Source organism: Esox lucius, chromosome 21 (assembly GCF_011004845.1).
Source record: "Esox lucius isolate fEsoLuc1 chromosome 21, fEsoLuc1.pri, whole genome shotgun sequence".
Lineage (NCBI taxonomy): Eukaryota > Metazoa > Chordata > Actinopteri > Esociformes > Esocidae > Esox > Esox lucius.
Window position 1 is genome coordinate 32062092 of NC_047589.1, and position 27965 is coordinate 32090056.

At 42.2% G+C, this 27965-nt stretch overlaps 1 protein-coding gene across 3 annotated transcripts in view; it reads left to right on the top strand.

Moving 5' to 3' along the window:
* The window catches only part of vipr1b (vasoactive intestinal peptide receptor 1b), an 88769-nt gene extending 68990 nt beyond the window's left edge, over positions 1 to 19779 (top strand). For 2 of the 3 annotated variants that reach the window (XM_010902359.4, XM_029116437.2), the window contains 7 exons: positions 1708 to 1861; positions 1945 to 2005; positions 3134 to 3206; positions 5490 to 5581; positions 7527 to 7656; positions 12624 to 12665; positions 12816 to 15982. In XM_010902359.4, the coding sequence (XP_010900661.1) occupies positions 1708 to 1861; positions 1945 to 2005; positions 3134 to 3206; positions 5490 to 5581; positions 7527 to 7656; positions 12624 to 12665; positions 12816 to 13001 (738 nt within the window). In that variant the 3' untranslated portion in view covers positions 13002 to 15982. Of the gene's footprint in view, positions 1 to 1707; positions 1862 to 1944; positions 2006 to 3133; positions 3207 to 5489; positions 5582 to 7526; positions 7657 to 12623; positions 12666 to 12815; positions 15983 to 19052 lie in introns of those variants that run through there. The other variant, XM_029116438.2, reaches the window with a different exon arrangement.
* Positions 19780 to 27965: the final 8186 nt, after the last annotated feature.

Genomic DNA, 27965 nt, shown 5'->3' on the forward strand with positions numbered 1-27965 from the left:
TTCTTCAGTTCTGGTTTGAGATGTGATCAGTATCTAAAATACTTTTTCACTTTTGGTTTGAGATGTGATGTCTAGTATCTATAAGACTTCATCACCGCCTGTTTGAGGTGGATTTAGTATCTAAAGGATGTGATCACAGCTGGTTTGAGGTGGGTTTAGTATCTAATCAGTTTCGTCACAGCTGGTTTGAAGTGGGTTTAGTATCTAAAGGACTTCATGACAGCAGGTTGGGTATGTTTTCAGTATCTTAAGTACTTTATCGTTGGCCGGTTTGAGATGTGTTTAACATCTCAAGGACTTTATCATTGCCTGGTTTGAGATGTGTTTAACATCTAAAGGACAGGCAGATGGTCTCATGCTGGGGATCAGACATTACAAATCTGTTAATATTTAATAAGAAGCGTTCAGTCTCATCTATGATTAATGAGAGTTGAGGCAGCTGGCGTGGTATTTATATAGTACACTTATTGCATCACAAGAGTCTACAACTCCAATGTCTGTTGACCACACTGTCACCCTCATTTCTCCCCCAGTATCCTCCCTCTTCTCCCTCCCTCTTCTTCCTCCCTCTTCTCCCTCCCTCTTCTTCCTCCCTCTTCTCCCTCCCTCTTCTCCCTCCCTCTTCTCCCTCCCTCTTCTCCCTCCCTCTTCTTCCTCCCTCTTCTCCCTCCCTCTTCTTCCTCCCTCTTCTCCCTCCCTCTTCTTCCTCCCTCTGTTCTGTTTCTTTTTCTCCTCTCTCCTCAATCTACAGTATCTCTTATACTTTTCACACATGCCTGTTCCTGGTGACCTTGAACCCCTTATCTCCCTTTCTTTCTCCCTTCTGTCCCCCTCAGAATTCACCTCATACTCTATTGTTTCCTCATACTCTATTGTTTCCTCATACTCTATTGTTTCCTCATATTCTATTGTTTCCTCATACTCTATTGTTTCCTTATACTCGATTGTTTCCTGGTCATATTCACTCTCTTTTCATTTTCCCTTTTTATCTTTTTGCTGTAGCTCCTCCCTTACCCTCCACTCTCTCCCTCCACCTCTGTCTGTTTCTCCCCCCTCTCTCCCTCCTTCTCTCTCCCCCCTCTCCCTCCTTCTCTCTCCCCCCTCTCTCCCTCCATCTCTCTCCCCCTTTCTCCCTCCATCTTTGTGTGCCTCTACCCCTCTCTCTGTCTGTCTCTGTCACTGACAGTAGCAGTATCAGTGTGTTTCTAGGGTTGATTAGTAAATGTATTTCAAACAGCTCTGGGGTGATTCATTTCTAAACATCCAGTGTAAGTGCTAAATGTCACCCTACATAGTGTACTGTGCTACTTTTAATCAGGGCAATATGGGCCCCAGTGCAGGGATTAGGGTCCCATGGGGAATGCGGGGCTGTCTGTCCAGTTATTGTCCTGTTAGTCTGAATGGTCAGCAGCTCCATATGGTGTCTTCCATTAGTTCCATTAGGACAATGAACCAAGGTCAACATGATCCTTTCTCTTCACACCTCATAGACATTACCTCATCTGCCTAAAGGGGCATGTGTGTGTGTGTGTGTGTGTGAGATTGGTTGTTTACGAGCAGCAGGGTGGTGATTGGTTGTTTATGAGCAGCAGGGTGGTGATTCGTTGTTTATGAGCTGCAGGGTGGTGATTGGTGGTTTATGAGCAGCAGGGTGGTGATTCGTTGTTTATGAGCTGCAGGGTGGTGATTGGTTGTGTGTGTTTTCAGGTGGGCTGCAAGGCGGTGATGGTCTTCTTCCAGTACTGCATTATGGCCAGCTTTTTCTGGCTGCTGGTGGAAGGCCTGTATCTACACACCCTATTGGCCGTTTCCTTCTTCTCAGAAAGGAAATACTTCTGGTGCTACATTTTGATTGGCTGGGGTAAGTCTGGTGATCAAAGTGGGAGGATGGTACTGATTGGCTGGTCCAGGCATTGACTGTGTGTGCTTTTCTCTCGTCTGCAGGAGGGCCGACCATATTCATCACAGCTTGGAGTGTTTCCAAGGCCAACTATAACGATGTGGGGTAAGAACAGTACAATGTACTGCTCCCGAAAAAAATTAAGAGACCACCACACCTTTTTTGTCACAGCCTCCCTCCTTTGAGGTACCTTGTTGTGCTTCTCCCAATTGTCGGGGCAACTACTTAGGGGGGTGGGTCACTCCTTGGGGTAGAGCCGGCACTGGCTGTCCCCAATCGGCAATCACTCACCTGTTTCCGCTTGGCTCATCACCGGCTGTATTTCTGAGGAGCCTCGACGACCCGTCCCTGCCAGATCGCTGATCCACAGTTGTACGTGTCACCTTTGACCCAGTCTACAGCTAAACTCCGCTCAGTTAACGCCCAGTCAGTGTTGTCTGTTGTTTACCTTGTTTTCCTGCGACCACAGGATTCCACCAGAACAACCACCACCAGCTTGTGGACCGAACCCCTGCCTGCCCACGACTACTCTGCACCTGCTCCTGTCCTCTAACCAACCCCACTACTCCCCCAGCCAACCCCACTACTCCCCCAGCCAACCCCACTACACCCCCAGCCAACCCCACTACTACCCGAGCCAACCCCACTACTACCCGAGCCAACCCCACTACTACCCGAGCCAACCCCACTACTACCCGAGCCAACCCAACTACTACCCGAGCCAACCCCACTACTACCCGAGCCAACCCCACTACTACCCGAGCCAACCCCACTACTCTCCCAGCCAACCCCACTACTCCCTGAGCCAACCCCACTACTCCCCCAGTCTTCCCCACTACTCCCCCAGCCTTTCCCACTACTCCCCCAGCCTTCCCTTCTATCTATAAATATGCATCGTTGCACCTCACTCGTCCGGTCTGCGTTTGGGTTCTTACCAGTGCTGACATTTTTCTTTCCTTTCCAAAAAAGTCCAAAAGGAAAGTTTTGAGTGAGGAACAGAAGGGTTAAATTTAAGAGACCACTGCAAATTAAATGCTTCTGTTCCTCACTCACAACTTGCCTTTTCAACTTTTTTGGAAAGGAAAGAAAAAGGTGCAGTTGTCTCTTAATCTTTTCCAGAGCTGTGTATAAAATTATATATAAAATGTATTTCTATGTAAATGGTTGTGTGTTATGTATTAAATTGTTTATAGTGTAACATGTGCAAATATGTGACCTATTCTACTTCACCAGATGCTGGGATATTATTGAAAATACTGACATGTTCTGGTGGATCATTAAGACTCCAATACTGGCCTCCATTTTGGTGAGTTATTTAAGTTTTGTTAATTTCTCTGTACAAAAACGAACATTTAAACACATATATATTTGGCATATCTAGTCTAACTTTGGAATATCTAATCATATCAAGTCTAACTTTTATGTTTTAAACACCTATGTTAAGGTTATAAAATTCTCGCCTTTCATGGTTTTATAGTGCTTGGATTCACTTCTCACAGCATATTTAATTTCCACCTCAGTCCAACTGACCACTTCTATATGATTTCTGCTGTTTTGGTGCATTTATCAGGTGAGGCATGCTGCCTCAGATGAGTCCTGGTAGAACTTAAAGTCCTGGTAGAACTAAAAGAGAATAACTTGATCATCAACTTACATAGAGACAGCCAGAGGCGTTTTTAGGTTTTGCAGAGATTGGGGGCTTAGCCCAGACCCAGACAACCCTCCCCAGCATTTTTTTCCCAAACAGCTAAATGTATTACTGACAAATTACATTATTTGGTATAACACTTTAATTTCAGTAACAATTCTTGAATCTTCTCTTTTTTGTTAAGACATTGTTCTCCATACTGTTTTTGTGTCTTTCCTGGTGTCTCTATAATTTTATACAATTTATTGTCTGACTTTGTGTCTTTCTGTTATCTCCATTATATTTTACCATTTGTTATGTCCTTGTGTCTTTTCTGGTGTTTCCATTATATTTTACTATTTGTTGTCTGTCTTTGTTGCTTCCTTGGTGTCTCTGTTCTATTTAACTATTTGTTTTCTGTCTTGTGTCTATCCTGGTATATCCAATGTATTTTACTCTTAGTTGACTGTTGCTTTCCTGGTGGCTCTATTATATTTTACTATCTGTGATGTCTTTGCCTCTGTCTGTGTCACCTAAATCACCATTTGTCTTCACTTTTCCCTGGCTGCTGTGGCTTCATATCTTTAACTCCCCTGCTGTTTTCATCTGTGGTTATTCCTCACTCATGTCCAAGGTAGCAAAGTAGAGGTGCAACATGTTAATTGGTACCATATATTGAATCAGTTATTCTGGTGCTTCCTTTTTAAATTCAAGTATGTTTATCATGTAAACATGATATAGTTATATGCAGAGATATCGGAACAAAGTAAAATGTTTATAATTTTGCATATTGTGAAAATATTGTTTTAATCATGTGACAGCCCATTGCAGTTCTATGAACACGTTTTTGTTACTAAAAAGAAACTACACTGCTCAAAGAAATTAAGGGAACACTTAAATCACACAAAGGAAATACAGCTCTGGAAACAAATAAGAGACCACTGCACCTTTCCAGCACACTAGCAAAACGCTGAAATAGAGAAGAATCAGTAAGGAAGGATAAGGAGAGCAATTGTCTGTGGGCACCACCTGCAAAACCATTCCCTTTTTGGGGGTTGTCTTGCTGTTGCCTCTCCAGTGCACCTGTTGTCACTTTCATTTGCACCAAAACAGGTGACACTGATTCACAATCGCTTAGGCTCCCTAACTGGACAGATTGATATCCCTGAAGTTTAATTAACTTGGGGTTACACTGTGATGATTACGTTTTCCCTTAATTTTTTTGAGCAGTGTATTTGAACAACATTTTCTAGTCATGTCTGTGTATATACAAACACGACCAAGTACTGGAAGTCCAGGCCTAACAACGCCACTGGAGACAGCTCTCTCCTCCTGCTGTGCCCTCCTCCTTCTCCCTTTTCTCCTTCTCCCACTCTGCCCTCCTCCCTCTATACCCTCCTCCGACCATCACCTCCTGCCTCCTGTACTTCTCCTTCAGCCAAGGGTGAGGAGAGAGACAGGGAGGAGAGAGAAAAGGGGAGGAATGGGTGTCAGGGAAGAGGAGAGGGAGACAGGCTGTAAGGCTGAATGGTTCTCATTCCAGTGTATCTAGAGATGGGGCTACAATTAGAGCATTTAGAACCACTATGTACATTTTGGTACCGTCTGTAGGGGAAGAAATAGTCTGTGTTCCATATACATTTCATTTATTTATGGAGAGGTTGTTTCAGGTTATGATGTTTATTGTTTACACATGAAATAACTACAGAATTAACGTCATAGTTTAGTGTGGTAACATCATTTAAGTTAAGTAATAATAACTTTAAAGTTATATTATTATAGTACAGTGATATTGGTATGTTAAAGTACAGTTATACACTGAAGTTATACAGTCCATTATTGTAATATAATATAATGTTATAACACAATATCATCTACTTGTGGCTACTTCCAATTCTCTTCTTGTGTCTACTTTCAATGATTAAACATCTGTTTAGGTAACCATCTCTCAATCTTCTCCAGATGAACTTCATCCTCTTCATTTGCATCATCAAGATCCTCCGTCAGAAGATCAACTGTCCAGATATCGGAAGGAACGAGTCCAACCAGTACTCGTAAGTATGTCTTTAACCAGTACTCGTAAATACGGCTTCCAACCAGTAAGTATGGCTCTTACTGGTATTAGTATGTATAACCTGTAAGGAAATACAGCTATGTATGTCGTGAAAATAGATTGGTCTATAAAAAAAGAATACGAAGAATACCCCACAGATGAATCAGACGTCAACAATTTAGGCTCAGTTTTGGCTAATGATCTTACAACCCTATTTCTAACAACCTGGTCAAAAGTCCTGTAATGTTCTGGAGTAGACATTGTGTTGCCTGGGTTAGGGTTCGTCCACTCTACCAGATTTATGCATTAACATAGAGTGGTCATTTGGCAGACATTCTAATCTAAATTTCAGTGATATTTATGTTGGGTAAAAAAGCCACAATTCTTCTAACAGAATCATCTCAATGTTAACAAAACAGAGCAGGTGAAAGTGAACCAAATTGATGCTCACAATTGATGGTTGATGGGAACAGCATCACCACTAATCCATTAACACTGGATGGGAACAGCGTCATCACTAATCCATTAACACTGGATGGGAACAGCGTCATCACTAAGGCATTAATACTGGATGGGAACAGTGTCATCACTAATGCATTAACACTGGATGGGAACAGCATCATCTCTAATGCATTAACACAGGATGGGAAAAGCATCATCACTAATCCATTAACACTGGATGGAAACAGCATCATCACTAATCCATTAATACTGGATGGAAACAGCATCATCACTAATGCATTAACAGTGGATGGGAACAGCGTAATCTCTACATATTACTATAAATATACATTACACATTACACAAATGACTATAAATATAAATTATACATTACACAAATGACTATAAATATAAATGACACATTACACATGTAACTATAAATATTCATTACACTATAAATATAAATGACACATTACACATATAACTATAAATATACATTACACTATAAATATAAATTACACATTACACAAATGACTATAAATATAAATTACACATTACACAAATTACTATAAATATACATTACACATTACATATATAACTATAAATATACATTACACTATAAATATAAATTACACATTACACATATAACTATAAATATACATTATACTATAAATATAAATTACACATTACACAAATGACTATAAATATAAATTACACATTACACAAATTACTATAAATATACATTACACATTACACAAATTACTATAAATGTTAATCAACATGCTGATTACTCTGATCAAATGCTGACAGACCCCAAAATCTCGGCGCTCCAGCTGACAGCTACATGTTTCATCAGGGAGCCCAGCTCCCTGTGGTTCAGCAGCACAGTGATGGAGAACCGCCATAACAGTCAAAGTAAAATGCTTTAGTCATAATACTGCCACTTTTAATCTTCTGACTGTAAATGTGCTGCTGGTATGTGGCCTTCAGAGGATTTAGTTGGACTGTTTTCTCTGCCTGCTGCATTCGTATTAGGGATGTGGAGAACTGTCATAAAGAGAAGATCATAAAGACGATCCTTTATGTTGTGTTTTTATGTGAAGGAGGTTTATTATGTTTTAGTCATAAAGCCGATTCTTCATGTTGTGTTTTAGGGACACAGAGGTTCATTACATTTTAGTCACAGAGCTGATTCTTCATGTTGTGTTTTAGGGACACAGAGGTTCATTACATTTTAGTCACAGAGCTGATTCTTCATGTTGTGTTTTAGGGACACAGAGGTTCATTACATTTTAGTCACAGAGCTGATTCTTCATGTTGTGTTTTAGGGACACAGAGGTTCATTACATTTTAGTCACAGAGCTGATTCTTCATGTTGTGTTTTAGGGACACAGAGGTTCATTACATTTTAGTCACAGAGCTGATTCTTCATGTTGTGTTTTAGGGACACAGAGGTTCATTACATTTTAGTCACAGAGCTGACTCTTCATGTTGTGTTTGTGTAGGAGGCTGGCCAAGTCCACACTGCTGTTGATTCCTCTATTTGGGATAAACTTCATCGTGTTTGCCTTCATCCCAGAGCAGGTGAACACCAAGCTACGACTGGTCTTTGACCTCATCCTGGGGTCATTTCAGGTACTGAACCAATAGAATGGCCATTTGTTTTTCTCAATATAACTGTGCTCATACAGCTCGTCTGCATAGAGCATATTGGTGGCTGGGATTACTATGACAGTGCCATCAGAATCACTGGTCTATTTACAATGCAACATAACAACAAATTATTGGGGCCAATTTATTGAAAACAAACACTGTGCTCCTCTCAAATATTTTGGAGTACACAAACAGTGATTAATTGGCATTTAACCAGGCAAGCCTAGTACTGCCGGCCCAGCATCAGAAGGGATGAATGTTGTTGCCCTGTCTGGATACAGTCTGTGGGTGTACTATATGACAGACTGTGTCTTTAACCACTACGCTATTTAAACAGCGGGTGTTGACGCACGTGATACATGTGTAGAGATGTGGTGTCTGTTTACTTCTTGCATTATCAAACCAATTAGTCGAAACTCCACTGTTCTCTAAGCTAGTTCCCTACATTAGTTAACATCCAAACCAACAACAGGTATAACAGGATCGCTACGTTACATTCAATGCGTCAAATTAGAAAGAGATTCCTGTCCATAAGACAGCTTTTGACTTTGGAGTCAATTGTCCAATTACTTTTGGTCCCTTGAATTACAGGGGGCTACATATTAAAGAGCTGTCATTCTTAAACCCTTCCTCCAATTTGGATGTGATTACCCTCAAATTAAGACTCCAGGCCAACATTCATTATTTACCTGTAACATGAATATATTTTGGTAAACAGCCAAAATAACAAAATTTGTGTCAGTGTCCTATTATTTCTGGACCAAACTGTATTCAACTGTCATTGTTTTCTAAAGAAACAAACCAACCGTGGAATGAGTCATTGTATTCATTATAGGTACAGTATAGCTATTAGCTAGCCATCTACAGGTGTGGCCTATTCCTTTGTTATTTCTTCATCAATTAAGCAGGTAAAAGGTCTTAGTTGATTCCTGGTGTGGCATTCGCATTTGGAAGCTGTTGCTGTGAACCCACAACATGCGGTCACAGGATCTCTAAATGCAAGTGAAGCAGGCCATCCTCAGGCTGCAAAAAAGAAAATCCATCAGATATAGCAGGATCATCAGGAGTAGCCAAATCAATAGTTTGGTACATTCTGAGAAAAAAAGAACACACTGGTGAACTCTGCAACACAAAAAGGCCTGGACGTCCACAGAAGACAACAGTGATGGATGATCATAGGATCCTGGCACCTACTGACATAATACTATCTAACCTATCAACACTGACCCTCCCCTCCACAACCTGTACCCAGTGTAACTCCTGTTACAGCACCCCCTACTGACATCATACTATCTAACCTAACAACACTGACCCTCCCCTCCACAACCTTTACCCAGTGTAACTCCTGTTACAGCACCCACTACTGACATCATACTATCTAACCTAACAACACTGACCCTCCCCTCCACAACCTGTACCCAGTGTAACTCCTGTTACAGCACCCACTACTGACATCATACTATCTAACCTAACAACACTGACCCTCCCCTCCACAACCTGTACCCAGTGTAACTCCTGTTACAGCACCCACTACTGACATCATACTATCTAACCTAACAACACTGACCCTCCCCTCCACAACCTGTACCCAGTGTAACTCCTGTTACAGCACCCACTACTGACATCATACTATCTAACCTAACAACACTGACCCTCCCCTCCACAACCTGTACCCAGTGTAACTCCTGATACAGCACCCACTACTGACATCATACTATCTAACCTAACAACACTGACCCTCCCCTCCACAACCTGTACCCAGTGTAACTCCAACCACCCTGATTCCTGTCCCTCCATACATCAACCAAATGATGCTGCTCCAACAAATTTGTTAAAACCACCTAGACTGCAGATGAGCCTCGTCCCAGTTTCTATCCACAGTACACTCCATAAGACAGTTCCAATCAGCCCAAATACAAAACCAGAATCTCTGTCATTCTGCAGCAGGTCCTGTCTCAGCTTGTCAAAAAGCTGGACACGTTCAGCCCCTTTACAGGGAGCATAGACATTAACAAACAGGAAAGAAAAAACATCTCCACCAGAACCACCAACACTCTGCCCTTCTCCACCTCACAGGTGGAGATCACCTTAAGGTCCAAACCAGGTGAAAACAGAATCATCACACCCGCAGTCACACTGGAGCCATGATTAAGAAAACACTGCCCCTCCCATTCCATACCCCAATCTCATTAACACCATCACTATGGGTCACCTGTAAGAAAAACACATTCAAAAGTTTCTGTTTACTAAACTCATAAACCATAGCTCTACCAATCTGATCTCTACCACCATTAATATTTAAAGAACACATTTTCAAGGATTCCATGGAGAAATTAGAGTTTGAAAGTAAGAAAGTCACAATAAATAGCAGATAATAGAAGGTAAACACCTTGTGATGTATGACAAAACCCATAATTACCTATCTGCCTTTCTTATTACCCACCCACCTCACCCTCCCCAACCTGCATGTCACCAGAGACCACACCCACCTCACCCTCCCCAACCTGCATGTCACCAGAGACCACAGCCATCTCACCCTCCCCAACCTGCATGTCACCAGAGACCACACCCACCTCACCCTCCCCAACCTGCATGTCACCAGAGACCACACCTACCTCACCCTCCCCAACCCGCATTTCACCAGAGACAACACCTACCTCACCCTCCCCAACCTGCATGTCACCAGAGACCACACCCACCTCACCTTCCCCAACCTGCATGTCACCAGAGACCACACCCACCTCACCATCCCCAACCTGCATCCCACCTCTGTCCTCGACTTCTACGGATAATGTAGCCTGCTGGTCCAGCCCCCCAAGCCCAACATCTCCCTGACTTCCATGGATAATGTAGCCTGCCGGTCCAGCCTCCCAGGCTCAACATCTCTTTGACTTCCACGGATAATGAAGCCTGCCGGTCCAGCCCCCCAGGCCCACCATCCCCCAGCTTACATTTGATCCCCTCCGTCCCATCCGTCACCAGCTCCACAGAGCCCGATTCTGTATCCACTGAATCAACCTTCACAATTGTAGCTACTCCGACCACCAAAGGCCCAGTCACCAGCGCCTCCGCTCCGGAACAACCGTCCACAACAGCCGCCATGGCAACCATATCCAGGCCATCAGTATCCTGGACAACAGCCAAAACACAGCATCCGACGGGTGGGTTCCGCACTCGATGGGGTGCTCCCAGACCCAGAACCCACCACGGATGGTAGAACCACACTGCCACTCTCACCCTTGTCCTAATGCGTGCAAGCCTGCCGTCAGATCTCCCGGTAATGAAAACATTATAAACAACCCATAGTATTCCCCTCATACTTCACCTGAAACGAAATATCTAACTTTTCCCCGTCAGGTATGAACAGTGGCACATTAGATATGGTAACCTTTGAGGCTGGGGAGAACAATGGTGTAATTTGTAAAAATTCATCATTAACAACCACACCTGAAATACCACACCTGACTCAACCAGCTGGTGGACAAGGCGCTCCTCTTTCACAAACACAACCCCTGCTCTATTCATTCGTGACGCAATGGAAAGGTTTTCATAACCCACAGTTCACCCACAGCGAGGAGAACCTGTTCCACTGTCACACTCGGCTCAGGCACACACCTGAAACCATGGTGGAGAGACAAGGACGAACTCTCCACGGAAGATGCCATCCCCACCACCAAACACGCTCTGACTAGACATACAGCAATGAAAGGAAAATAATGTAATTAGTTACAACCAACTATGTCCTGCAAGGGAAAAATAACGAGGAGAGGAAAATATTCTAATAAGAAATGGGGGAAACAGAAAGCTCTCACCACACCACCCTCACACACCCACTCTCCCAGCATTCAGAGAAAGAGAGAAAGAGAGAGACAGAGGGAGAGGAACAGCAGCAGAGACAGACAGAGAGAGACAGACAGGAACAGAGACAGAGGGACAAAAACAGAGACAGAGGGACAAGAACAGAGACAGAGTGGGAGGGGGAGAGACAGAGTGGGAGGGGGAGAGAGAGTGAAGCAGGGACAGGAACAGACACAGAGGGACAGAGACAGAGGGAGAGAGGGACAGAGACAGAGGGAGAGAGGGACAGGAACAGGGGGAGAGAGGGACAGGAACAGAGACAGAGGGACAGGAACAGAGACAGAGGGACAGGAACAGAGACAGAGGGACAGGAACAGGGGGAGAGAGGGACAGGAACAGAGACAGAGTGGGAGGGGGAGAGGGAGAGAGGGACAGGAACAGGGGGAGAGAGGGACAGGAACAGGGGGAGAGAGGGACAGAGGGACAGGAACAGAGGGAGAGGGAGAGAGAGGGACAGGGACAGGAACAGAGGGAGAGGGAGAGAGAGACAGAGGGACAGGAACAGTGGGAGAGGGAGAGAGAGACAGAGGGACAGGAACAGAGGGAGAGGGAGAGAGAGACAGAGGGACAGGAACAGAGGGAGAGGGAGAGGAACAGAGGGAGAGAGGGACAGGAACAGAGGTAGAGGGAGAGGGAGAGAGAGACAGAGGGACAGGAACAGAGGGAGAGGGAGAGAGAGACAGAGGGACAGGAACAGAGGGAGAGGGACAGGAACAGAGGGAGAGAGGGACAGGAACAGGGGGAGAGAGGGACAGGAACAGAGACAGAGGGAGTGGGGGAGAGACAGAGGGAAAGGGGGATGATATTGTTAGACCACCCGGCAGGAGAATAACAGCTTGAGTTTGTCTCTAGCTTGTTCCTCTTCTTTCTCCTCAGTTTCACTCTGTCATGTCATTCCTTTGTTGTTCTCTCTTCTCCTACAGCCAAACTGTACTCACTAGTTAAATATAGGGCCAGTGATGTATCCAGCAGCCTGTTCTGGACCAGGGCCTGGTGGTTTGTCATGAAAAGCAGAACAACTGAATCAGGGTTAAGGTCAGGGCAGGGCTTCTATGAAGCATTCAAGTTTTTCCTGTGCTTTATCTTCCCAGGGCTTTGTGGTTGCTATTCTCTACTGTTTCTTAAACGGAGAGGTAAGATCTCCACCTACAATTAAATCACATTAAACCTGATTATTGACACCTTCATCTGAAGACACACTGTACCTGTGTACTGTATAGACTCACTATTGAAAACACCACACACCTGATTATAGACACCTCTCCTCCTCTGTTCCTCCTCAGGTACAGGGTGAGATGAAAAGGAAGTGGAGGAGGTGGCATCTTCAGCACTACATGGGTTCTGATGTTAAGTACCAGAACCCCTTCATGGGCAACAGTAATGTCACCACTCAGATGTCCGTTTTGACCCGTTCCAGCCCGAAGGCACGGCGCCCCTCCTCCTGCCATGATGAGTCCTCCATCTTCTGACCACACACACATTTACACACACACTTACACACACATACATACACACTCACAGAGACACAAACAGAGAAGCACAGGCAGTTTGTTTCATCTGTAAACACTGTAAAGACTTGGCGGTGTGCAGCTCAATGTAGTGTTGTGAGAGACACATTTAAGACACTCCTTTCTGCTCCTGGAATGTGGTCTCCCTGGATCCCCGGAGAGACAGGATGAGGGTCTGGAACCGGACAGCTCAGACTGGACTGGAGCCCAGATGAGGGGGACCTTGGGGCCCGGAAGGGTCTTCATCTGTGAAAATACATAAAATTCATAATACTTTCATAAACATTAAGAGGTTAAATCAAAGTTCAAGTTTACATAGTCGTATGTACAGGATACACAAGACAAACAAGACAATGAAATACTTAATTGCTAATTCCTGCTCAACAATGCTAGAAAAAGATTAAAAATACATATAGTGTATAAATATTTACGCAGGGTGTGTTTAAATTTGTTTCCGTGCGTGTGTATAGCAGAGTGCTTGAGTTAATGTGTGTTTCAGCAGTGGTCAGCAGTGGGATAGTCTGGCAATATAACACGTTGTGCTCTGGTCCAGGCCTGAGCTCAGACAGTAAGTGAAGGAACAGCGCATGGCAGGGGTGTGAAGGATCTCTGATAGCCCTGAGCTCGGACAGTATGTGAAGGAACAGCGCATTGCAGGGGTATGAGGGATCTCTGATAGGCCTGAGCTCAGACAGTAGGTGAAGGAACAGCACATGGCAGGGGTGTGAAGGATCTTTGATAGTGCTGCAGAGTTTCTTTAGACCCTGCTTGTGATACATCCTTGATGGGTGGAAGCATCGACTCAGTGATGCATTGCCTTGTCTTCAGCCCCCACTGGTAGACCTTCACTGAAAAAATACTTCCTCAAGTATAAGTTGTAAAAAACGAAATGCAATGAAATCTGATAATGGGGTGAACATTTTTGCTTGTAACAAGACAGAGAATTGTGAAAATAAGCAACATATCCAGACACAACGATGTTGCAACCCTGATATTTTGTTCAGACTTATTGTCTTATTTTGAAAAAGTTGTGCCTGAATTATATGTTGCTTACAAGCAACAAGTTCTCAATCCACTGGCAGATATTTGCTCAGGATTCAAGAATCATTCCTCATTCCTAGTTCAGTATCCAAAATGTTGCTTGATCTAATCCCAGAGCCAGCAAGGAGAAAAGAAACACAGGGTTGAGAACACATCCCTTGGGACCCCAGTGTTAAGAGTCAGGTATTAAAGCAGGTGACTGAGGACACATCCCTGGGGGCCCCAGTGTTAAAAGTCAGGTAGTAAAGCAGGTGACTGATGACACATCCCTGGGGGCCCCAGTGTTAAAAGTCAGGTAGTAAAGCAGGTGACTGAGGACACATCCCTGGGGGCCCCAGTGTTAAAAGTCAGGTAGTAAAGCAGGTGACTGATGACACATCCCTGGGGGCCCCAGTGTTAAGAGTCAGGTAGTAAAGCAGGTGACTGAGGACACATCCCTGGGGGCCCCAGTGTTAAAAGTCAGGTAGTAAAGCAGGTGACTGAGGACACATCCCTGGGGGCCCCAGTGTTAAAAGTCAGGTAGTAAAGCAGGTGACTGATGACACATCCCTGGGGGCCCCAGTGTTAAAAGTCAGGTAGTAAAGCAGGTGACTGATGACACATCCCTGGGGGCCCCAGTGTTAAGAGTCAGGTAGTAAAGCAGGTGACTGAGGACACATCCCTGGGGGCCCCAGTGTTAAAAGTCAGGTAGTAAAGCAGGTGACTGATGACACATCCCTGGGGGCCCCAGTGTTAAAAGTCAGGTAGTAAAGCAGGTGACTGATGACACATCCCTGGGGGCCCCAGTGTTAAGAGTCAGGTAGTAAAGCAGGTGACTGATGACACATCCCTGGGGGCCCCAGTGTTAAAAGTCAGGTAGTAAAGCAGGTGACTGATGACACATCCCTGGGGGCCCCAGTGTTAAAAGTCAGGTAGTAAAGCAGGTGACTGAGGACACATCCCTGGGGGCCCCAGTGTTAAAAGTCAGGTAGTAAAGCAGGTGACTGAGGACACATCCCGGGGGGCCCCAGTGTTAAAAGTCAGGTAGTAAAGCAGGTGACTGAGGACACACCCCTGGGGGCCCCAGTGTTAAAAGTCAGGTAGTAAAGCAGGTGACTGAGGACACATCCCTGGGGGCCCCAGTGTTAAAAGTCAGGTAGTAAAGCAGGTGACTGAGGACACATCCCTGGGGGCCCCAGTGTTAAAAGTCAGGTAGTAAAGCAGGTGACTGATGACACATCCCTGGGGGCCCCAGTGTTAAAAGTCAGGTAGTAAAGCAGGTGACTGATGACACATCCCTGGGGGGGCCCCAGTGTTAAGGGTCAGCTTTGAACTTGACGACATGTTTTGAATTATTGCAAAAATCTATGTTGATCCCATCATAACCTTCTTAGCTGTGTTTATTATTGCTTATCTAGCTCACACACAAGCATGTGTTCCCTTTGTAAGGTACTTCAGCGATTGCTCCCAGTAAATTGCTTCAACCATGTGTTCCCGTTGTAAAGTGCTTAAGCATGTTCTTCCATTGTAAAGTATGTCAGCCATGTGTTCCTGTTGTAAAGTACTTCAAGCTTGTGTTCCTGTTGTAAAGTACGTTAGCACATGTTCCAGTTGTAAAGTATTTCAGCCACGTGTTCCAGATGTAAAGTACTTCAGCCGCATGTTCCTATTGTAAAGTTTTTCAGCCACGGGTTGCTGTTGTAAAGTACTTCCGAAAATGTTCCAGCTGTAATGTACTTCAGCCATGTGCTTCCACTGTTAAGAACCTCAGCTATGTGTTCCCAGTGTAAAGTACTTCAACCATGTGTTCCTGTTGTAAATTACTTAAGTGATGTATTCCGGTAGCAAAGCGTATCACTGTTTCCAAAAAAGTTGGGACGCTGTGTAAAATGCAAATTGAAAAGAAATACAAAGACAACATATCAAATGTTGCACCAGAGAAATTTTACTGTTTTTGGAAAAATATGTGCCCATTTTGAATTTGATGCCAGAAACGCCTTTCAAAAAAGGTGGGACAGGTGCATGTTTATTACTGTGTTGCATCTCCTCTTCTTTTAAGAACACAATGTAAGCGTTTGGGAAATGAGGAGACAAATTGCTGTAGTTTTAAAAGTGCCAAATGTTTTCAGTGTAGGTCTGAACTTCAGGCAAGCCAGTTTAGCACCCGGACTATATGTACAGAATGTGGTTTGGCATTGTCTTGCTGAAATAAGCAAGGTCTTCCCTAAAAAAGATGTTGTCTGGATGGCAGCATATGTTGCTCCAAAACCTTTATACAGTGAGGGAAAAAAATATTTGAGCCCCTGCTGATTTTGTACGTTTTGCCCACTGACAAAGAAATTATCAGTCTATTATTTTAATGGAACTAGACAGAATAACAACAAAATTATTAAACATTTATTTGCATTTTAATGAGTGAAATAAGTATTCGACCCCTCTGCAAAACATGACTTAGTACTTGGTGGCAAAACCCTTGTTGGCAATCACAGAGGTCAGACGTTTCTTGTAGTTGGCCACCAGATTTGCACACATCTCAGGAGGGATTTTGTCCCACTCTTTGCAGATCTTCTACAAGTCATTAAGGTTTTGAAGCTGACGTTTGGCAACTCGAACCTTCAGCTCCCTCCACAGATGTTCTATGGGATTAAGGTCTGGAGACTGGCTAGGCCACTCCAGGACCTTAATGTGCTTCTTCTTGAGCCACTCTTTTGTTGCCTTGGCTGTGTGTTTTGGATCATTGTCATCCTGGAATACCCATCTACGACCCATTTTCAATGCCCTGGCTGAGGGAAGGAGGTTCTCACCCAAGATTTGACGGTACATGGCCCCGTCCATTGTCCCTTTGATACGGTGAATTTGTCCATTCCCACCATAAAGCATGGATGTGGAAACATGGATGTTTTTCTGCTAAGGGGACCGAAAAAAACACAAAAGAACTGTCAATCTCCTTCGTTCTGGGGCTCCATGCAAGATCTCACCTCGTGGAGTTGCAATGATCATGAGAATGGTGAGGAATCAGCCCAGAACTACACAGGAGGATCTTGTCAATGATCAAGGCAACTGGGACCATAGTCACCAAGAAAAGAATTGGTAACACTACGCCGTGAAGGACTAAAATCCTGCAGGGCCTGCAAGGTCCCCCTGCTCAAGAAAGCACATGTACAGGCCCGTCTGAAGTTTGCCAATGAACATCTGAATGATTCAGAGGAAAACTTGGTTAAAGTGTTGTGGTCAGATGAGACCAAAATCAAGCTCTTTGGCATCAACTTAACTCGCTGTGTTTGGAGGAGGAGGAATGCTGCCTATGACCCCAAGAACACAATTTGCGAACAATCGCACCAATTGATGTCACCTTCTAACCAAGGTGCTTGGCGATGGTCTTTTAGTCCATTCCAGCCCTGTGTAGGTCTACAATCTTGTCCCTGACATCCTTGGACAGCTCTTTGGTCTTGGCCATGGTGGAGAGTTTGGAATCTGATTGATTGATTGCTTCTGTGGACAGGTGTCTTTTATACAGATAACAAGCTGAAATTAGGAGCACTCCCTTTAAGAGTGTGCTCCTAATCTCAGCTTGTTACCTGTATAAAAGACACCTGGGAGCCAGAAATCTTTCTGATTGAGAGGGGATCAAATACTTGATGCAAATCAATTTATAAAGTTTTTGACATGCATTTATCTGGATTTTTTTGTTGTTATTCCGTCTCTCACTGTTCAAATAAACCTACCATTAAAATTATAGACTGATAATTTCTTTGTCAGTGGGCAAATGTACAAAATCAACAGGGGATTTAAAAAAAAAATCCCTCACTGTATATTGTTCAGCGTTAATGAGGCCTTCACAGATGTTCAAGTCACCCATGCCACATGTATTAATACCATTACAGACCCTGGATTTTGAACTGTCCGGAGGATGTGGCGTCCATGTTTCCCAGAAAATTATATTAGTCAGACCACAGGACAGTTTTCCACTTCGACTCAGTCCATCTTAAATGACCTCAGGCCCAGAGAAGCCGCTGGTGTTTCTGGATGTTGTTTATGTATGGTTTTGTCTTTGAAGAGTAGAGTTTTTACTTGAATTTGTGGATGCTGCGATATAGTGTGTTCACAGACAATGGTTTTTGGAAGTGTTCCTGAGTACACAGTCTTTCACTGAGTGGGGAACCCCTCCCCATCCTCCCTTCTCACAGGTCCGTCCTCTCTGGAATTATCTTTTAATACCCAACCATGTTACTGACCTGTTGCCAATTAACCTAATTAGTTGTGTGACGTTCCACCGGGTTTAGTTTGTTTAGCATTACACAACGTTTTCAGTCTTTTGGTGTCTCTGTCCCGCATTTTTTAAATGTGTTGCTGGCATCAAATTCAAATTGGGCATATACTTTTCAAGAAACAAGAACATTTCTCAGATTCAACATTTGAAATTAGAATTGATTCACCTTTATTGTCAATGAACAGTACAAGTACAGTACAACAAAATGCATTTTGGGTCTAATCAGATGTACGAAATGTTGTCTTATTGTCTGCTGAAAATAGGGATGAAATGATTTGTAAATCATTGCATTCTGTTTTTGATTACATTTTACACAGCTATCCAATGTGTTTGGAAACAGGGTTGTAATAAAACAAAAAATATATATTTTTTGTTAGGCCCAGCCTTGCTTCAAATAATTGTCCTGACAATATATAACACATAGCAATTGCTGCACAGTGGAAGAGTAATTTAATCATTGCTCAGCAAAATATTATCTGCCCTAGTTGGCATTCTTCTGCGTATATCTAGTTAAATACAAAAAATACTATTTCAATAACCACAAAGTTTTTTCTTGCAACATTTACAAATGTCAGTTTGGACCAGTTTAAAAGGAAATTGAAAGCAGAGAAGTGTCAACATGTTTCTGAAATATTTACGTTTTTGATACATTATTTTAGTGAATTGTGTAACAATGCCTGTTATAACTTTCTCTTTTGCTTTTATTTCTCTGACATTTGTAGCAATTCATCTCCTCAGGCTCCCGGTGCAGCATTCCAAGCACCATGTGGCCATGACAGTATACTTGTCATGGTGTTAGTGGAGTCCGGAATTATGATTGATGACAATAGTTTGCACTAGGAATGGCTGGAATATCCAGATATTATATAGAGGGATATCTGAAGGACTTAGCTTTGTTTTATTAAAATAAAAAGTTGAATTCCAATTTTAATGAAGGCTCAAATTGTTGTCCATCACTAATGTGTGAGTGTGTGAGTGTGTGTGTATGTCTGAATTTGGGCGTGCGCCCGAGTGTGTCATCTTAGTATGGTAACTTTGCTGAACCTAAAACTATTGTGATGTAATGTTTTTACAGTTTGTCATTCATTTTTGTGACAGTAGAAATGGTTACTAAGAATTATGTGAAATATGATTGTAAACCATCCAATAAGACAACGCTAACGACTATTTTAAATGTGTAGTAAGTAAAACTGTGTATTCTCCAGTGTTTATATTCAGAGAAGTTGAGAAGTTGTTGCTTCAGAACTGGAATTTGTTTAATTGATTGATATGATTCTCTATTGTCTTGCTGATTTTGTTTGGTGCATTTTGCAGTAATGTTATTTCTGTATGCTGGCCTTCAAGTTCATTTCCATGTACATATAGAACAGCACACATAGTTTGTTCCATTGGCAGAAAACTGCATTTTCCATGACAGTTTCACATTGTTTACTACTCAAACCATTAAAATAAAATATTTAGAGAAGAAACAGGCTGGTCTGGGTTGTGTTTATTAGATTAGATTGTGGTTTGGTTGGCAAGAACAAAAGCCAATCATAGAACTAACAATAGATTATGTAACTAATAGTAATAATCTGAACTGAAACTTATTGACAAGTGACAAATTAAAGGAAAAACCAACATGAAGGTGCCAGCACAGCTTCAATGCGCCTGGGCCTAGATTCTACGGGTCTCTGGAACTCTACTGGAAGGATGGAACATCATTCTTCCAAAGGATATTCCCTCATTTGGTGTTTTGATGATGGGAGTGTAGAGCGCTGTATAACATGTTGGGTTGAGGTCTGGTAAGTGTAACAGCCACAACACAGGATTCTTGTGATCTTTATACTCATCCACACATTCAGAGACCCCATGTGCCCTGTGGATGAGGGCACTGTCATCCAGAAAGAGACCCCTAAATTAACTCTCTTTCTAAGTCACTTAGATCCTTTCCTCATGACATTGTAATCCAAAATCAAGGTCAACTGGACCTGCTAACAAAGATCTGCTGGTCAATGTTCAGAATCACAGTGTCCTAAAAGCCGCAATGATTATAACTCACTTTTGGATGAAATGGGCTCAGATAGTTCACTGCTGATGAGCAATTTTCCTATGGAATCTCAGATAGGTGTCTCATCTCATATTTATGTAAATGTTAAAACATTCATGTAGAATAGTTCTCTGATAAAAGTTAACCAGAACAACATCATCTGAGGTAAAAGAAGACAGTCCTGATTTAGCAATGTGGTGAACGCTGTGGCAATGGACTGAGTAGGTACTGACTGTTTGATTATGTTTTTATTAGGTAGGTTCTCTTTTAAACTGGGTGGGTCATGTCTTTTAGAATGGGTCTAAATTAGTAGGTTCTCTCTAGACTGGTTCTGGACTGGTTGATCCTCTCATTGATTAGCAGGATAGCTATGACTAACAGTCATTTAGTGATTTTGAAATTAAGAAAATATTATGTAAAATTGTGGCTACATTAAATATTGGTTGTTGAAGCATGAAACATCTCTGCTAAAGGGAAATTATTACTAATTAAGATGGTTTTGAGGCAGAAATAGTGCTTGGATGACAGTGTCACATAGGCAATGCTTTGTAATGTTATGTCGCACTCATTTACAGCTATCCCATTACCCTTTGCAAAACACAAGACAGTTCAATCTAGGTGAAATAATGACTTCAAACAATGGGTACTGTTAGCACACCCCAATTGTTAGCACACCCCAATTACACGATACTCAGCCAGGTACTGCTTGTGTTAAGCAGGAAGCACAGAAACCAACGCTGCGTACCCTCAAAGTGTGAGAAAGAGAGATAGTCCAGATGAAAGGAGACAAAAATGAAAGCTATAATGCTATAGACCTGTTATTCTCTTCACCGTACTTACAGCGTACTTAAAAAGGAACTAGTTCTTTACTCCACCTGCTCCCTCTGTTCTATTTATAATAAGGAACTAGATATCTTTACCCCACCTGCCCCCATCTGTTCTATTTATAATAAGGAACTAGTTATCTTTACCCCACATGCCCCCTCTGTTCTATTTATAATAAGGAACTAGTCGTCTTTACCCCTCCTGCCCCACCAGTTCTATTTATAATAAATAATTTGGTTTTTTTGGACTCCTTAAATGTAATGAAGAGCAGACTTGGGGGATAATAGTCTGTTTGGTGGACAATAGTCAGGTATGTTTGGTGGACAATAGTCAGGTATGTTTGGTGGACAATAGTCAGGTCTGTTTGGTGGACAATAGTCAGGTCTGTTTGGTGGACAATAGTCAGGTCTGTTTGGTGGACAATAGTCAGGTCTGTTTGGTGGACAATGGTCAGGTATGTTTGGTGGACAATAGTCAGGTATGTATGGTGGACAATAGTTAGGTATGTATGGTGGACAATAGTCAGGTATGTATGGTGGACAATAGTCAGGTATGTTTGGTGGACAATAGTCAGGTATGTTTGGTGGACAATAGTCAGGTCTGTTTGGTGGACAATAGTCAGGTATGTTTGGTGGACAATAGTCAGGTCTGTTTGGTGGACAATAGTCAGGTATGTTTGGTGGACAATAGTCAGGTCTTTTTGGTGGACAATAGTCAGGTATGTTTGGCAGACAGCAGTCGGGTCAGTAACAACAACTGTAAAGTTAAGATCTAGCTTATCACCCCATATGAAGAGTAAAATAAAAGCTTCACCTTTCCATTCTTGAGGGATTTCAGAAATGTTGACTTGGGTTCAAATTATAATTTCAAAGGAAAAATATGATTAGTGTAATGTTCTCTGAGATTGAAAAACAAAATGTTACTGTATAGCACGCTACACATTGTCCACTGAGATACAATCCTAAAGACAATAATAATTCAACTTCTACTCCAGCATATTTCCCATCAAGATGTGGCTCTATAGTGTTTAGTAACAGCATGGGACTGAGTGTTGGCCTGCCAGCATCACAGGAGGCTTTGAAAAAGCCAAAGGCTTTAGTGAAAGGCTCTGGGGCATTTCTTCGAAAGAGAAAGTGTTTTAGAGTGCCTGATGCCATCCCTGGGAAGAAAGGGGAGTGAAACAGAGGGATATGGGAGACAGAAAGACTACTAGGGGTGGGTATTGGCAAGTAGATTGCAATACAATATACAGATCCGGAAAAAATTGAGAGGAAAAGAAGGGTTAAAATTAAGAGATCACTGCAAATTGAACGCTTCTGTTCCACACTCCAAACTTTTCTTTTCAAAATTTTTGGTCTCTTAATTATTTTCCGCAGCTGTATATCACGATACACACATTACGATTCAATACATCATGACTCATCACGATATCACAACTGAATCACAATACTTACTGAAGTGCTAAAGAAAACCTCAAATAATATTAGGCTACATACTTGAAAGGACAATCTTAAGCTAATCCCCATGGGCAACCCTTAATAAAAAAAGAACCACTCAATTTGAAATGACTTAGAACTTCTAAATTTAACCTTTAGACCCCAATATGATTTTAGAATGCTGCTGTTGCTGAAAAATCTCAAAATAAATAATAAATAAATGTTCTCACACATTTCAAACATAGCACAAAACCCAAAACCGAATTTCAAGTTGTATGGAGCCAAATTGAGCTCAAATGTATTGATTGTAAGAAAAGAAAAACGTAATTGAAATATTTCATAGTATGAAAAAACTAAATTCAATTGTATGAAAAAAAATAGATTCAAGTGTGGAAAAAGTGTATGCTAAAATCATTAAATGGATTTTAGCGTCTGATCTTACTATGTCTTCGTTCAAACACGTTTTTTCCACGTTCGTTTCTTACCATTACAATTTCTTCCCACCTTCGTTTGAATCATGTTTCTCAAAACCAAGTTTTGATCCTCTATTGGCGTGGAGGCAGGTTTTATCTGGGCATATAATTCTCGCACCCAATTAGCCATGAATCACACCATTATAAGATGAAATCATAGACTTTCCATGCACTCCTTTCCCAATGCAACATGTTGAGAGCATGTTATGCGTTGTATAAGCTAGGCTAAATTTGTACGTTAAAACAGAATAATAAACTGTTATTCACAGGTTCATCGACATCACTGTTGCCATGGTCACAGACACAGATATTAATCCACATTAAGAGTACAAATTATAATAAAAATGTAACAACATTGATTTAGTGGTAGTTCCAAATCCAAACACAACAGCACTGCTCTGGGCGCAAGTCAAATTGAAAGATGTGAGCACAATAATTTGGAGGAGGCAAATTGCTGGATTTGCTCCCGAAAGGTGGCGTTCACAAATCTGAATGATCATCTCCGGATCCACCACAGGTATTTTTACAATATTATTAGGCTACACTATAAAGGTGGCATAACATTTACAATATAAACAATTAAATAGTTAATCACAATTATTTGTGCTACAATAAATAGTCAACTAAAAAACCCTAACTGTAGTTTTAAAAATGAAATATATTCACATTCTTGCTTGATTTAGGATTTCAGCTGCTCAACAGCTGCTCAACATTTCTTATTTCAAAATGCGCCAAATGTTTTCAATGGGTGACAGATCAGGACTGCAGGCAGGCCAGTTTAGCACCCAGCTATGCTGAATGTGGTTTGGTATTGTCTAGCTGAAATAAGCAAGGCCTTTCCTGAAAAATATGTCTTATGGTTGGCAGCATATGGTGCTCTAAAACCTTTATATTGGTCAGCTTTAATTGTGTCTTCACAAATGAGCAAGTCACCCATGCCATGTGCATTAATGCACCCCCGTACCATCACATGGGGCCACTTTTTATTAACAAAACTCTTATTATAAGAAAAGCTTAAACTCTATAGAACGTTGCAGTGGCAATACGGTAAGCAATTTCATAATTCGAATCAGACTGGCTTTAGGACCACACGCAGGCACTTTGCTTTGAGGTAGTTGCTGGATAGGTCTGGTCAGGGTAGTAGAGCCTACGACTGCTACTAGCAACTGTGATCTCTGGCTCATAAATGTTTTATAGCTGACATAACCTCTACTTAATTACCTCCCGTGACGGATGAATGAGCTAGATATTATATCACAGTGTTTTTCAAAAAAATTATATATGAATGATAGATGCAAAATATATATTTGCTTGCTAGGTAACGTTATTTCGCTAGCTAGCAAACAGTCTGCACTAGGTTCACCTCACTCACAGCTAGCACCATAGGACACCAGCCAAGAAGAGACTGAAGTTAGACAAACTGATGTTTTTTATGCAAAGACAAAGCTAGCTATGAGACATTAGAAGATGTAGCTAACTAACTAGCTTAATAGTTGATCTCTTGAAATTTGACATTTCAACCTAATGTGGGTCCTATAGATCAAACATTGCCATCTGGTTCTGAAGGAGTCAATGTAGATCAAGTTGTTCATGTCATATGTCTTGCATTTTATCAGGATCAGATGGTGACCATGAGGAGGTCCTTGTCATAGCAGGATCAGAGGGCCAGGGAGAAAAGGTCACTCATGGAGCTGAGGTAAAAAGTTGTCTTTAAAGGTGGATAACTTAAATAAAATGATTTATGTTATGTGTAGCCCATATCTTGAATGTCCATATTCATTAGCAGAACCAGAAGGATGTTGAGTCAACCAGCGTAGTCATGCAAGACAGTGGTGGAGCTTGGGAGGTGAGGTTGTGAAATTCTTGTACAGTACTGGCAAAATTTACATGTAGACCACAGATCAGCCACACACATTGAAATACATAGGTCTGTAGTAGCTGTTCACTAAGAGCACACATCACAGACAATATGTTAACAATGTAATATTAAATGAAATGGCTGAAGGCTGTATTTTAAGTGTTTGTTGTAGCAGAATCAATTAGATGTTTTTTGTAATTTTTCTTTGTTTCTGTGTGGTTATCATAGTCAGACCTCAGGATTGGCTTTCCAGGCATATATACCGCTTCACAATTTTTCAGCCTGGGGGAGAGGTCCATGTAAGGACAGCTTGCACCCAGGCCCGGGCTTCATCACGCTACACCAGTGTTCGTCCCCCTCACATTTAATATCCAACCTCCGCCCCTACCCTCACATATGCCAGCTTTTGAACTGTGTGCTGATAACAAGCCGGACGGTCTCTCTCCTCTACAGTCTGGAGGATGTGGCGTCCATGATTCCTAAAAATTATTTCAAATTTTCCACTTCGCCTCAGTCCATCTAAAATGAGCTTGTGCCCATAGTACTTACATATGCACACAATTTACACACATGTAAATATTGTACTGTTGTACAACAGCTGTAGGTATTTATTAATTCTAAACATATTTAGTTGTAATGTAGAACAACAGTTTCATGCTGTAATGTTTTTATTATTATGATTTGACTGTGTGCTGATAACAAGCCGGATGGTCTCTCTCCTCTACAGTCTGGAGGATGTCCCTGCTTAGACTGCTGCCCCCGCGACCCGGCCCCGGATAAGCGGAAGAAGATGGTGTAATGGTGGATGGTGATTTGATTGTTATTTTTGTTCAAAAGTAGTTGCCAGACTGTTCTCATACTGTTATTTTTAACATATTATTAATTTATAATGACGCTATAAAAACAGTGTTTCAAGAAATATTAGTGTATCTCAGGAAATGGAAGACACAAGCCAAAATATATAGGCTGCTGCCCCAAAGTGTTGGGTTCAAACGTCTGTGCTGTGCACATTAAACTTCCTCTTCATACTGAACGAAGGTCAAACAGCACATGCAATTACGCTTTAATCCTGACCTAATACCCTAACCACTAGCCTAATTTTAACTCAAACCCACTAACTTAACCCCAACCTAACACTTCACCCCCTAACCACTAACCTAACCCTAACCTAACACTTCACCCCCTAACCTAACCCAACACTTCACTCCCTAACCACTAACCTAACCCTAACCTAACACTTCACCCCCTAACCACTAACCTAACCCTAACCTAACACTTCACCCCTTAACCACTAACCTAACCCTAACCTAACACTTCACCCCTTAACCACTAACCTAACCCTAACCTAACACTTCACCCCTTAACCACTAACCTAACCCTAACCTAACACTTCCCCCCCAACCACTAACCTAACCCTAACCTAACACTTCACCCCCTAACCACTAACCTAACACTTCACCCCCTAACCACTAACCCTAACCTAACACTTCACCCCCTAACCACTAACCTGACCCTAACCTAACACTTCCCCCGCAACCACTAACCTAACACTTCACGCCCTAACCACTAACCTAACATGCCCCCCAATTAGACTGACATAACGTCAATCTCACATAACCAAGCAAAATGAATTTGCTGGTCCTCTAACTAGTACAGTCGACTCCTTAAGTAGTTTACACAACATTAATTATTCAGGATTTCATTCTGAAGTGGTGAGGATCTAATCTAAAGAACTGTTGATTCTTACCATGGGGCTGTAATTCTAACACCAGGCAGGCTACGACCACAGAGAAACATGGAAGGGATTAATCTCTGTACCTTTTCTGCTGCTATAGAGAATTTTAAAAGACGATTCCCAGCACCATATTCAATATACATAGAATGGAATCTGTCTTTGTCTACAGGTCGGTTTCATTCTGTTTCATGCAAGCATTACATTGGACCTCTAATTACTTTCTTACACCAGGTAAAATTCTAAGAAACTTTCTGCATGGTTTATACCCTCAGGAGTTTAACAATAATTAAAACTGCACGAAATTGGGCTTTGGGTCTGATCCAGCACTGCAAAACCACTTCCAGCAGAATCTGGTCACAGATGCATCAATATCTGGGTCAGTTCATATAAGATCTGAGGGAAGATTGTCTGTTCCTGTCTCAGCTCACAGTTAAAGACCAACCTTACTGCACAAATCACAGATCACATGTCTCAGCTCACAGTTAAAGACCAACCTTACTGCAGAGATCACAGATCAAACGTCTCACCTCACAGTTAAAGACCAACCTTACTGCACAAATCACAGATCACACGTCTCAGCTCACAGTTAAAGACCAACCTTACTGCACAAATCACAGATCACACGTCTCAGCTCACAGTTAAAGACCAACCTTACTGCAGAGATCACACGTCTCAGCTCACTGTTGAAGCTTTCTGGTTGCTTTCCTCTATAATTTCTCTCTGATTACTCAGAATAAATCCTACAAACTCCATCCCCATAGTTACACTGAAGTATTTTCTTCAGTGGTCTAAATGTGAATCACCTCAGTGTCTGGGTGGTCCAGTAGACAGAACTACGATCTTCCTTCAATTTGGTAATGCAGCTTTCTATGGGCAATAGTGCCTTCAGTGTTGGAGAGAACTTTGTTCTAGAGTAGATCCAGAACCCTTCATCCAGAACCCTTTGACATCGCCAGTCAGACGCAGAGGTTTTCCTCACTTCCATTTTGAGCAGCTGAAAATGGACACAGCAAATTAGAAACCAGAAAAATGTAATTGTGCAGCTAATAGTGTTTTAACGACTGTCTGCCTTACTGACAGTAGAGTATATATGTTGGTCATGGCAAGCAGTGAAAGTAACCCTCAAGTGTAATATAAACAATGACAGGAAATGATGGCTTGGCCTTGGTCTTCTAGCTCCATCTGCAGTGATGTGGTGATAAAAAGGTGGATAACTGAATTTCCTCTGATAATTTTGTTACGACAAATCATTCATCAATATAACAAAAAACGTATTACA